Below are 13921 nucleotides of genomic sequence, written 5' to 3'. Positions count from 1 at the left end.
AGAGAGGAAAGGAGAGGGGGAGAGAGAGATAGAAACATCAATGATGAGAGAGTCATTGATCGAGCCCACAACCAGGGCATGTGCCCTGACCAGGAATCGAACCCTGATCGCCTGGATCCTAGGTCGACACTCAACGGCTGAGCCATGCCCAGCTGGGCCCGTTTTACATTTAAGGAAATTGAGGCTTAGGGATGTCAAGTAAAGGGTCCAAGGACACATGACAGTGAAGAACTGGTCAAGGCCGGGGAACGATTTATTGTGCTGCTCAGGAGGCCCCGGGCAGGGTCCTGGTGACTTTGTGTCCATTTTCCTAAAGATGCCCCACACGAAGGTCCTCAAGCATGACCTGAATCCAAAGTAGAATCTATTTCTTGCCAAAGGACCTGGGTGAGAAAGTTCGGTTCCTGGGGTTGCCCCCTTGCCAGGGTCACTGCATCCTTGCGGTGTGTGCCCCGTGCTTCCCTTGGTGTCCGTTTGAAGGAGATGTCTGCCCAGCGATGGAGAGGCTCCTGCTAACATCCCAAGTGCGCTCTGAGGTAGCCTGGGCTCAAGCGACACCGTGCACATCAGCAGGGTCTGCTGTCCCGGTCTTTCATTGATCTGTAATTTTATTGGGGGACTAGGGGGCGTTTTGATCTTTTAGAGCCAGACAGGCCATCAGGCTGCCTTTCGTCTAGCTCCGGCTTATTCGGAGCGCCTGGGCACCCGTTTTGTCGTAGGACGTCTCTTTTTTCGTTTGGCATACGGCTGCGCCTGCCCCTCTTTACAAACAGCCCTTTTTGTGATCTGTTCTGACTTTCTCAGGGCAGCCCTTTATTTTTTGTACATTTTGTACGGCCCGTTGATCTGAGATGAATGACACGCTCACCTTGCTTTGCAGTGCCGCCTGCGCCTCTCCTCAGGATCCCTCCTTGACTTAGTTCCTCTCCCCGGGACCCTGGAGGTTTCCAGAACCAAAGCCGACCGGAGGAGCAGGAGCTCTCGGGCCCAGGGGCTCTGGAGTGAGCTCTGGGCTCCATGGTTCCCCTAGATCTTGGCCCGGTAGCTCCTTATTACCTCATCAACTCCCTGTCACTTTTAGAGACATTAAAAAAATATATATTTTTTAAATCCAGAAATTTTAGTGTTTTCGGTGAGAGGGTTGGTCTGAATCACCTTGCCTGCCATTACTAGAAGCCGAAGTCCTGACCTAAACGGGTTATTAATTGGTATTATTACCAGTGCTTCTCCATAATCTACTTAAACCCTCTCGTTTGTTCTTCAAAGGAAGGGGAGACGCTGGGTTAGTTCCTGAGGGAAGAAGCCGCGCTGTTTGTTCACTTTAGCATCCCCCACGCAGGGAGGAAATGACGTCGGGGCTGCAACTGGGGAGAGCAACTGAGGCCCTCGACACGGACATAAAATTTAAGGGGGTGCCCAAAATCTCAGCAAACAACATACATGCTATTGTAATGTCATATTTTTTAAAAATATATAAAATAAATGCACAAAAATCCTCAATGAACAAAATATCAGCATTTTAAATAGAGACAAGATCCAGTCCTGCACTGGGGTGACTCCCCTCACTCCCTTCACCCTAATCTGGCCGTGCGGGACCCCATCTTTTTAGCATGTTGCACTCAGATATCATTCGTCTTGATTCCTGAAATTTTGCCCTCCCCTCCCCAATGGTGTGCCCGAGGTGAGTGCCTCACGCCTCACCCTGATCCTGGCCCCAGGCTTTTCCTGTTCTCATTTTTGTGAGCTGCCTGCTGTCTGGCAGGCCGGGTGAACTCTCGGTGCACTGTCTGTGAGTCTTGCCATCCAGCAGAACCTACGTGCGGGTCTGGCTTCAGGCGCGTCACTCACAAGTGCAGTGATGTTCGCTTTACTCCGTCCTGCCAGGGCGAGTGCTCTGGGGCACGAGGGAGGGACAAATCTGCTCCCACTTGTGGGTTTGCTTAACGGATCCTCTGCTCTGGGCTTTTTAAGGCTGCTTTATATAAACAATGAGTAGCTTACTAAAAATAATTTTTTTCACTGAAGCCAAGTTACAAAAAAAGAAAACATTGTGTGCGAGCAAGGAGAGGCTTGGACGTGCAAAGGGGTGAAGCTGGGATGTGCGAAGGGGTGTCTGGAGCAACTCTTACCGGCCCCAACAGGAGCTTGGGGCCTCCCTGGACTGGGTTCGATTTCACACCTGACATCAAGATGAGATGAGTTGCAGCAGGGATGGCGCCTCACCAGACCCCCCTCCTCCTGCTCCAAAAGCATCTTCCTTAGTAGCTGGGTCTGGAGTGAGGGGAGCAAGTCCAGAGAAAGGTTTGCGATTGGCCGGGCTCCTGTTTTGAAAGCTTCCTCCTGGGCTTAGGATAACACTGCTCAGAAGATGGATGTGTGTTTAACAATCTCCCATTTTATTACCTGCAGACAAAAAAAAAAGAAAAAAAGATATAAATAGATGTTTAACCACACAAGTAATTTACATTACTGTCTTCTTTATGACTATGAAATAAAATAAAATTAAATCAAGAGCAATAAGTATTTCGGCACAGTGGTTACTAGGGCAAAAATCGATATTTACGCTCTCTCTGGAAACCAAACTGAAATAGGAAAACTCATAAACTGAGTGTTGGGAGCACGCCGTGGAATTTTTCCTGGTCAAAATTTTCACTGAGTTTTCAAGCAAAAAGTGTATTAAGCTGCTCTTTCCTTCCATTATTCGTCTCATTACAAGGGCCTGTGGCAGGTAGTCATTCATTCCTGAGCAGCCACCCTTGTTGAAGCCCCAGGCTAAGGAGCTCAATGCAGAAAGCAGAGAGCTTGCAGACGGGGGCAGAAGGAATGCAGACCCGGCAGCCAGAGTCTCCTAAGGTCCTGAGAACCTTATTATCTCTCCTGGACATAGGTGCCTCCCATCTGACCCAAACCCACCGCAGCCGAGGAATGCGGGAGGAAATGAAAGCAAAGCAGGGAGGAGGGGGAGGCCCTAGGGCTGGCAGGGCTGTGGAGAGGTCCCCCAGCTCATTCCTCCACCGTCTGCCAAGAGGGGCCCAAGCACTGCTGGTGGATGCCAGTCTCTTCCCCTTTGCTCTGAAGGGGGCGCTGTAACTCCCTTAGATAACATTCTGAGGTCTTCACATCCCCTTGTAGGGGATGAGGTGGGGAATCAAGATAAGCACCTGGCTGTTTTAGTTTTGCAGGAAATTAGGATCAGAAATTGGTGCATTGTGCGTGTCAGAGTTCATAGCCCATTTTGGGCATTTCCCAAAAGTATCTTACCCTTACCTTTGGCGGTAGTGGTGCCAGAACTGTCTCTAGCTGCACAGATATCGTTAAGGTTTTTAATGTTTCTTGGAATTTCTGTTTTAGTTCATCATTTGCAGTTTTTTGATGAGCCCGCCGCAGCTGCGACTTTTCCAGTATAATTATCCTCACTGGAGTATCATCCTGGGCTACTGCATAGGAACCTCGTCTTTCATCTGCATCCCCACGTATATAGCCTACCGGCTGATCACCACTCCAGGGACACTGAAGGAGGTGTGTGCGTGTGTGTGTGTGTGTGTGTGTGTGTGTGTGTGCACGCTCAGACTGGTCATGGTTTGGGGAGAAAAGGGCTATCTTATGTTCTATTCAAAGGAGATAAACCCACCACATGAAACTCACCTTCTATATTTATGTGACATAGACCATGCAGGCCTCTCATGGCTGCCACTGTCATCTTAAGGCATTTCCCATAAACCTTAAATACAACCGCGAAGGAGCAGGCTGGTCCTGCGGGAGCACCGTAGCTTGCAGCGTGGGGGGTGTAGTGTCCTAAACACATCAGGTAACTCCTTTGCCTCCTGCTTGCCAGTGGCACAGACATCAAATCAGTGATGTCTGGGTCAATACACAAATTTTGATTTAAGTGGAGATTATGGCAGAAAATATCCCCGGTCATTTTTCTAACAGCAATGTAAACAAGGGCTATTTTGAAAATCACCACTAAATAAGGATGTTGCAATAATATAGTTTTAGCTCAAGCCATTGTAGTAAAAAAAAAAAAGTTGCCATTATAGCAAGACTCATTTTAGTAATGGATAATGGGCTGTAAAAAATTTAATAACAGAATCTTACAATTTGCATAAAATTGTATATTTTTCAAAGCATCTACATGTAGATGATTCCATTTTGTTATTGAAATGCCTTGTGAAGTGGATGGGCAGGTATTATGAGCAGACAGATACTCAGGCCAGGAACAATGCTGCTCAAAATGTCTTTATTTGGGTGACTTGTCCAAGGACACACAGTACAGGGAGGCTCAGAATTCAAGTCCCCTGATTCCTGGTCCAATGCTTTCACTTTAGATGCAGTTTCTCTTTTGTCCTCAGTTTGCCATTAATAGTTTGCTGATGTAGAAATTGGTGCTGGAGGTTAGGGAGAGGCAAGTTGCCGGTTTTGATCCTATGTTGCAGAATTAGTAGTTCAGGCCCCTGACAAGTCTGTGGGTGGGTGCTTTCCCAGGGGGTAGGCTCCAAGGGGGGGGGCCGTATTTGGGGAAAGCTAGAAGGGATGGTGCTCTCTAAAGACCTGAGAACTGAGATGGGCTGGTCCGTGGGCTCTTAGGAGCAAAACTCAGACATGAGACTGACACACTCATCTCCCTAAAACCTTTTATACGCAACCTGAAGCAAGAGGACATGAGGCACTTAAACATCAGCTTCTTCCCAAGCACTGAGTTCATTTCTTTTTCCAAACAGGAACACTGAATCCTAGGTGAGCAGGACTCTGCAAGGAGTTGGTAATTTCCTAAATCAGTTACCTCATTCCTCCCAGAGGGCCTTGGACTCTGGTGTTGCTTGAAGCCCGTGCTCAGACCTGGAGTCATTGAATTTGTTTCTTCAGGGTGTCCTCTGGGGCAGTCATGACGGCCCACTGGCTCTATTGACTCAAACCCAGGGCCGAGGGCAGGGGTGGGAACTCAGGTTAATAAATGTCAGTATTCGTGGGTCACAGACTGCACCTCGAATCCTGGTCATTTTTCTTGCAAATTCCCCGTTGGCCGTAAGAAGATGCCACCCAAAGGTGTGTAATTAACAGAGCCCGTATCCGTTAGGAATAGAGGCAGGGCTGATGGTAGGGCCGTCCTTGCCAGAGGCCACGACACGGGGAACAGCGGGTTACCAGCAAGCACCTCCATCCATACAGCCAGTCAAGGAGACGAGGGAGAAGACCTGGTCAGCGAGGGCAAGTTATTCACCCTCTCTGGGCTTTAGCTCTTTCATCTTTAAATTGCTCTCGTTGGGCTGGATTAACATTTCCCAAATGTTGATATATTTTAAGGAGCAGTAGTTCCAGGGGATATCAATAGGCATTACCGCTGGGGGAAAGGCTAGGTAGTCAAAAAGCTTTGGAGAGTGCCCTCGAGGCAAGTTCTTTACCGAGGGACTTCTCAGCAGCCTTAACAGGCCCCGGCGCGTGCTTAATCTCTGAGAGGCTAAAACGTGCGTGGTTTATGCCAAGAACACCAAGGGACTGCAATTCTTCGTGAACACCATGCTCGATGGTCTGTAACATTCTATCTATGAGGGAGGGAGGCTTCCTATGAAATTTTGATAAGGTCAAATAAGTAAAGACTAAGAGAAAGGTAAATTTCTTAACTCTTTTGGGCCCTGCCCATACACGAGGTGGGAGGTTGTGGAGCCAGCGCTCGCTCACCTGTAATTTGGAGGATATGACGTGCACCTGCAGCTGGGAGTCTCAAGGTTGGAGTTATGGAGTCGGTCAGGCCGTTCACAGAAGTCCCTGGTACTCTGCACAAAGAAACTGGTCCCCAGTAAGTGAGCGCCCAGCAGTGATCCGTTTCTTAGATTATCACCTCGCAGAAGGCCAGGGCTGGCAAATTTTGAGAGCAATAGTAGTCTGGCAACTGAGATGCTGCCAAAATATGAAAACGAAGGTGGGCCTGGCATTTCGGGGGAATCAGCGCCAGAGGGGCAGCGGAATAGGCTGGTGGGGGCCAGGGCGCGATGTGGCTCATTGTGACCTTGCCTCCACAGTACCCCTTAGTGCTTCCTTCTCTTTCTGTGCCCCACTTAAGACGAACTAGTTCGAGTGATCTGTGTCCAGTCCCCACTTAGCAAGATATAATTCTGTGTAACCAGGTTACATATTCCGTTTAACCAGCTTACATAATTATGTTTAATCAGGTTACATGTTCATCTGCGGGGAAGGATGGTTTGTGAGATTTTGCTTTCTACGACTTTACACGTCCAGGTAGAAGATGGGCCCTGCAGGAACTCCTTTTAAAATGGGTTTCCAGTGTGAGAGTTCAGCATTTGAACATTAAGGCCATTGGGAACACAGCACGTGCAACTTTGTGAATCTCATTAACCATGAGAATGGAACTTTTTGAATTCCATAGGCCCTGCTCCTTAAAGAAGAGCAATCGCCCAGAACCAGGAAATAAAATAAAAAATTAAACAGGACTGTGTTCTTTTTTAATCCAAAATAAAAAGGGCAACTAGTAGAGCTTCACCTAAAATCAGTAAATCAAAAGAGGCTTTCAGATCCAATTTTGCCTGCTTACCGTACAGACAGACTTCGCCATCAGAGATTTTACGAAGCAACTTAATACTTTTTTCCCTGAGCCTCTGCAGTGCGGCTCTTTCCTTCTCTGCACCCCTGAGCTGCTTCATGTCACCCTGATGCTTTTACAAGGCGGGCTGTACATTTAATACACAAGCCCAAGCGTATTTCAGATCTGTCTTGAAGCTTCCGTGCACCTCAGCTGTTTCCAACGTAAAAAATCTCATTCCTTCCCCATGATGAGCACTACCTGAGCACGAGATTACTTTCGGAGTGCTCTCAATGGTCACATCTTTTTAAATGTAATTATGTGATGATTTGCACCCTTGTATGAACTGACCGGGATGCCTTTACAGGTGGATTCATTAAATAAGTAACATGCTGGCTGTTGCGTGGCTGTTCCTATGCGCTGTGCCTGGCCTGTGCGCAGGGCCCAGGGGTGGGGAGGGTGCCAGAACCCAGCACTCACTCTGCTCCCCAAGCCCAGTGTGGCCACATGAAGCCTCCCCCTTCCAGAGAAAAAAAAGCATTTTCCCAAGCCATCAAAGGCATGTAATAAGCCAGGAGAGGTTCTATTGGAGGCTGATCATTTTCTCCTTTTAGTGATATAATGACTTTCATAATTAGTTCACAGATGCTTATAGTTCCTGAATATTCCATTTTAATTCACACTTGAGAATGAATAAATTGGGAATTCCTTTCTTAAGGAAAGTCAACGAGACTGTTCCCACTTACTATTAAATGCCATTAAAATGCTATTTAAACTTTGTTGTAATATGAACATTGAAATATTTTTTCAATACTGTTCAATTACAAGAACGTTTGTAACACCGTATTTTCTTCCCGACAGCGTATTATTAAAAGTGTCACCCCAGAAACACCAACAGAAATTCCCTGTGGGGACATCCGCTTGAATGCCGTTTAAAAAGCTTCAACCAGAGGAAAGTAGCTTCCCAACAACCTCCTCCTCCAGCTCTGACAAGTCGCACGCCTTCTCCCTCCGAGTGAATGCGTTCCCGTCTTAGCCTGACAGTGGAAGGGCCTTCTGCACAGAGACCCAGCCCCAGAAGACTGCGGGGCCCAGACTCTCGCGGCCTCCAGCCCCTACTTTCCGTGATATCTCCCGGACATAGTCCCATGTTAGACTCGGTGATGCAGCTGAACGGGACGATTTTGGATGCGTGAGGGTGTGTATGGAGGTGACGAAAACCACCATGTAATCAGTTAGGATTAGGTTTAGCATCAAGCCTGTGAACGTCTCCTGTATCATTTCGCATTATGATCACTGGTATCTGACATCTGTTTACGTCCACAATTTTCATTGTTCATGGATGTATAAACCATGTAGGAGAAAGCGGGGTGCTGTCTTGCTAGCCATATATTTTCTGAGTAGCATAGAATTCCATAGCTGGATCTACTAGACCCCTGTAACCCATGTGCTGCTTTGGAGTCAGGCGAGGAAAATATAAGAAACTAAGCTGAAAAACAATGTGTACGTGTGAGCACGCGTGTCTGTGTGTACTGTTGTTTCAGTGTATCTTTATCTTCATTCCGATACCTTGGGCCCATTACAAACTATGCATTTCCTCTAATTTGTCTTACATTAACCAGTTCTACCTACTCCAGTGTGGATGTATGTTATTACTTGAAGAGAGTAATTACTACAACATGCTCTGCCACCATCTCCTTTTCCAGGGACACTTGAGCCCGCACCCCCTTCTTCATGGGCCAGCCTTTGGCATTTGCTGAACTTGACTGTCATCTTCCTGTCTCTCTCTGCTAAACATTTAGGATAAAGTTCCACAAGCAAATCTGGCTTATTTCAGGAGTCTCTGGGACTGGCCATGAACTACTTTGAAGGTGGATATTGACCAACGCATCTTGGGTGTTCAGCTGGCCATCTCACTTAAGCTCCGTATACTTCACGTGGCTTGAGTCTGACCGCTGAGACCCTTGAGGTTACTTTGCTTTGTGAAGACAGGATACAGTTCTCACTAACAGGGTACATAGATTTGGCGCCCTGACCTAAACCTAGGACATCCTCAATCCAAAAGTAATCAAGCGCCTGGGACAGCCTTAAGTGGAACGCTCCCCCCACCCCCAGCCCCTGGACTCTTCCTGGTCGACCACCAGGATTGTGAACCCTCCAGATAATTTTCAAGATTGAGTCTAAGGAAGGCTTACTGGAAAAGGGTCAGTTACATGAATAACCTTTCAAATTCCACACATAGCCCTTAGCACAGATCAAGTAAATTTGACCTTGGGTGGCTTACGGCTCCCCGGTGCATGGGTAGAGAAGCCAATTTTGCCTTGTGTGAGATTTCCTTATCAAAATCTTACAAGGGAACCAACGCCTAGTCAAAGATAAACCAGCTCAGTTATCTAGCTCCGTGTCACTTCAGTCCTATATATAAATCAAATTTAATTCTAACAGCCTCATAGAAAGATCTACGTAGCAGAGGCCACGTTTTATTCATTTATAGTTCCTCCTCCCTGGCCCTCCTCTTGTATTCATTCCCCCTGCATCCTTCTATTTCTGATTCTTTGCCTTTCCCAGCTGGGTATTTTCCTTATAGGTGATGGTGGCTGAGTTTCCTGAAATATTACAGGAAAAGAGAAGGGGGATTAAAAAATATTCCGTAGTGACCTACCTTCATGATCTCCACTCTTCCATCCCCCTTGCTGCCTTACTCCCATCCTCTCTGCCTTGCAGCGTGCCGAAAGGGCAGCGGAGTCAGTGGCCAACAGCTTTGCAAATTTTAAGACCTTGCTTTATAAAGATATTGGGATATGGATTCTCCCCATCTCACACCCACTTATGCATTCTCCAAAGATAACTTTTAAAAAGCACCTTTTCAAACAATTAGAATTTTGCTAAGACAGGTGTTAAAGGAATTATATAGTTGCTTTGGAACGTTTTCAAACTTCACTAGACAAAAAAATAAAAAAGTCCCAAATCTCTGTTCTGCATAGTTTGCATTTACTCGGTCCCTATTTATCAATATTACTATGGATTTTTTTTTTTTTAAGGAAGGCTTAAGAATAGGTAGATGGACTATAAAATAATCTTTTAAATAACTTTTATATCTAATGTAGCATTTACATAAAAGTAAAAAATAAAAATGGAATTGAATTGTAAAGTTACTTAAGTACTGAACTTTTTTTTTGCTGTCTTTAGTAAAAAACACCCAAGAAACAGGCAAGACACAAGACAAAGGCATGGAGACAATTCAATTGATTGAGGTTGTTTCCTATATTGATATGCAATGAAGTCCAAATAATTGAACTCCCTTCCAGAAAATTTACAACTTATTCCACTTGTTGCATGGAATACACATGGCTTGTATCCTAAATTCACTGCCCCAGCTGCCCCATCTGGAGAGGATGCAAAGTCCCTGACAAATCCAAAGCCAACAGAGTAGCTCCAAAATCATGGAATCTCAAAGGCAGGCCACAGGTTATTCTGTGAGGAGTCACTCCCTCACCAGCCTCTTTTTACTAAGCTTGTTCATTTGGTGCCCCCCATCTCAAAATTTAAGTGTATGAATTTCCACTTAACTCACAGGCCCCACCCCACCCCTTAGAAGGGCGATTATGCTCCTAGGACTTAGAATTGTACTTTCTGATCAGTAGGGAAGACGGACTGGCTTTTCCTCCGTGCCGTGTAACCGTCAAAGCAAAGCCTGCAACCGTGGACTGCGACGGCCTAACTGCGCTGCTCTCAGCTGTCCCTTAGACGCTTCCTGACCAACTGCACGACCCAGGCCTGGCTCCTTCTCAGCCAGTCTCTTTACTCACAAACCAACACCTGGTGCTTAAGAGACCATCGAACACGTGGTCAGCAGAGGGCATTTTTACCCCCCCCTTCCTTTTTTTGTCGGGGAGGGGTGAGGAAGAGGAGCGGGAGGTTCCTCACGGAGACTACCTGCAGCCTGTCATCCCCACAATGTAATAAAAGCAAAACAGTCATATGCTAAATGGGAAGAGGTTGTATATTTTAAAGGCATCGTGGAAGTCACACATTATTTAAAACACAAGAGTTACAAAAAAGGCTCTAAATTAGGAAGGTGAGCTTAGATAGTGCTTGCCTGAGAAGCAGGTTAGAGAATGGAATTTATAAATCCAAGTATGAAAAAGGAAATGTCAAGACCAGGAGTATCCCTACACTGTAGAAAGCTTTTCTGGTCTATTTGTAACAGTCTTAGACTTTTTCTTCAATATCAGAGATGAGTCAATGAGATTTTTTATTAAAATTTGTTGTATTGGTTCCATGGAAGGGCTGTTTCAAAGCTCTAAAAGCTTTTTTTGCACTTTCTGTAGTATCACTTTTCTCCCTCATTGCTTAACTGTCTCTAAATTTTAACGCTAGAACAATATTTGAAAGTTCAGGTAGCTATATTAGAGGCAGAAACAAACCTGGTGATGAAGCTAATTCCTTTGCTCTTCTTAGGATCTGGACATTTCTAAAGAAAGGTGATCTTAAGTTTTATTTCCTTTACTAGAATGAAATAACACCCCTCTCAATTGGTTTGGTAGGCATTTCCCACAATGAACAAGATATTTTAGAATGGATATCAAATCTGTCTGTCCTTTTGTTTCACATAATTGCAATCTATTCAGTATTGTTTCTACATCAGGTGATTCAAAAACAACTAACCTTTTCAAGAGAAGTCTGTTCTGGGAAATGACTCACAACATATTTCCATTGGAATATCAGGTGTTATTTCTCTTATCAACACATCACAAAACCCATGTCAAACTGCTGCTCTACCACCAATGCGAATTTCTGTTTTTTAAGTTACCAAAATAGATTTTCTTCACTGGCCATCTAATTTGGAAATAGTGTGCATTGGTGGAGCATGTCAGAAAAAAATTTTAATGTCTGCTGAAGAACCACCTTATCATTTAGGGAAGAGAATAGATTGTATCAGTCCTTTAATTCTATAATTGAAGATTCCAAATACAGTAGTTTATTTCTATCAATTTTTAATTACTGAGAGTCCAAACAACAAATATTGGAGGAGTTACCCCATCTTTATGCTAAAACACCTAAATTTCCATAGACTATTTGCTAATTTAAAAAAAAAAAAGTATTTTGAGATTTAAAAAAAAAGTTTTTTATTGATTTCAGAGAAAGGAAGGGAGGAGAGAAACATCAATGACGACAGAATCAACGATTGCACTCCCCCCACTGGGGATCAAACTCACAACCCCGGGCATGTGCCCTGATGGGGAATTGAACTGTGACCGCTTGGTCCATGGGTCGACGCTCAACTACTGAGCCACAGTGGCTGCCTGAAAGATTATTCTTATTCAAACTGTAATATTAGAGGTATACTTTAAGAAAACTTGATACAGGAAAAATGCCTACTTTAAGACAGAAAATTAGGGATTTTAAAAGTATTTACAGATATTTCTCCAATGGCATTTAAAATATGATTTGATTTACAAATGATTTTTCAGGATACTTTGTGTGTTGGATGTACCAATGAGGTGCTTCAAATTCTAGGTTATGGTTAATTGAATTATATTTTTACCTTTTCCCACAATACTTACAGATAAGTAAATTTCTTCCACTATTCACCTCTGACAACAGTGGTAATATGCAATTTACCAGTTATTTTTTTCATGAAACATTTTTTTAAACTTTAGCAGAATTAGACATGAGCTTTATTTGTATAGAGTCCCCTCTTTAAGATGCATAGAATGCCCCTATATATTTATGCAGCAATTTAGTCATAAATGCTCCAAGTTAGATTGTGAGGCATCAGTAAATGCCTTATGTTGTGAAATATTACTGTAATAACTGTTAACATCACGATAGGTTTGTTCAGTCTCATTTAAAAAGAAACTTCCACACTCTTAAGTTTAAAATAGAAATCTTAATTTTAACTGTAATATTGTCAAAACACTTACACATGCCCCAAGATCACTGCATGCCATTTGCAAATATTTAGCATCAAAACTACCTAGAATTAGAGACATTATATTTCAGTGAAGTTAAATAATTATAACTCTTTGCAATTTGTGCAGACCTTTAATGTGCTTTCACGTATATCATCTCAGTTGATTATCAGAGCTCTGCATGACAGATGTTATTCCCCCAACTTTGCAGATGAGGAGCCTGAGGCTCAAAGGGTTAATTGATTTGCCCAATTTCACAAAGCTGGAAAGTTCTAGAACAAGTCTTATGCCTAGGTTTTCTGATTGCTGGCCAAAGGCTATTTGCATGTCTGTCTTTAAAACATCTATAAAGCCTAAATACACAGATACTAATTTCAAAAAAGAAAATCATGAGGGATATATTTTCAACAGATGAGAGCATGCATTCTCCTGTGTAACCACAATACAACCATCAAAACCAGGAAAACTGATACATTACTGCCATCTAATTTCAGACCCCGTTCAATAATGTCTTTTTAGCAAAAGGATCCACTCCAGAATCATACTTTTCATTTCGTTTCATGTCTCTTTTTAAAGTAATGAGACATTTTTCAAACCAGAACTCTCATTACTCCTTTTTTAAAAATGTTTTTATTGATTTTTAGGGGGCGAGGGAGAGGGAAAACATCCATGTAAGAGAGAACATCGATTGGTTGCCGCTCATACACACCCCGAGTGGGGATCAAAATATCTTTATTTTTCTTCTCCCTTCCCTTGTTTACTCTTACCTCAGTCATACCAACTGCATATGCTGTTTCATGATAACCGTGCCATCTCACATACTAATTGCTTTGCTTGGAATACTAGGTTTTGCCGAACTCCTAACACTTTTTAAAAAATCCTCACTCAAGAATATGTTTATTGATTTTAGAGACGGGGAAGGGAAGGAGAGAAACATCTCGTATGCATCCTGACCAGGGATCGAACCTGCAACCTAGGCATATGCCCTGACTGGGAATCGAACCCACCTTTCCATGAGTGTAAAGACGCTCCAGCTGAGCCACCCAGCCAGGGCATAACTTCTAATACTTTTAAAACTGAAGTGTCATTGCCTCCAGAAAGCCTCTTTTAATACCCTTGTTTCAGGAACACCTGTTTCCTTTGCATTCTGTGCTGTGACTATCACAGCACTACAGTTATGATAGCATCTTAGTCGCTTGAGGGCAAAGAGCCTATCTCAATTCTATATGCCCAGTGCTTACTGTAGGGTGGGGCAAAAGTAGGTTTATAGTCTTGAGTAATCGAAACAGTTTATTCTTATTCATTGTATGATTTTCTATACGAAGAACTGTAAACCTACTTTTGCCCCACTCTGGATAATGCTGGCATGAGTGGCCGTTTAGAAGGTTTTGCTTCATTGCTTTAACTTCATTTGTCTTAGTATCTGTTAAGTATTTCTTAGAATTTTTACACTGGAATGACCTTAGAC

General features: G+C 44.0%; 1 protein-coding gene across 1 annotated transcript in view; it reads left to right on the top strand.

The window, feature by feature from the left end:
- SLC6A4 (solute carrier family 6 member 4) overlaps positions 1–9695 on the top strand; it is a 35682-nt gene extending 25987 nt beyond the window's left edge. The window contains exons 13-14 of the mRNA XM_081161118.1: positions 3352–3519; positions 7400–9695. Of these exons, the coding sequence (XP_081017244.1) occupies positions 3352–3519; positions 7400–7474 (243 nt within the window). The 3' untranslated portion in view covers positions 7475–9695. The remainder of the gene's footprint in view (positions 1–3351; positions 3520–7399) is intronic.
- The last annotated feature ends 4226 nt before the right edge of the window (positions 9696–13921 follow it).

This window comes from Miniopterus schreibersii, assembly GCF_964146895.1.
Source record: "Miniopterus schreibersii genome assembly, chromosome: 16".
Classification (NCBI taxonomy): domain Eukaryota; kingdom Metazoa; phylum Chordata; class Mammalia; order Chiroptera; family Miniopteridae; genus Miniopterus; species Miniopterus schreibersii.
Note: the sequence above shows the minus strand (reverse complement) of the source record. Positions and strands in the feature narration are given on the sequence as shown.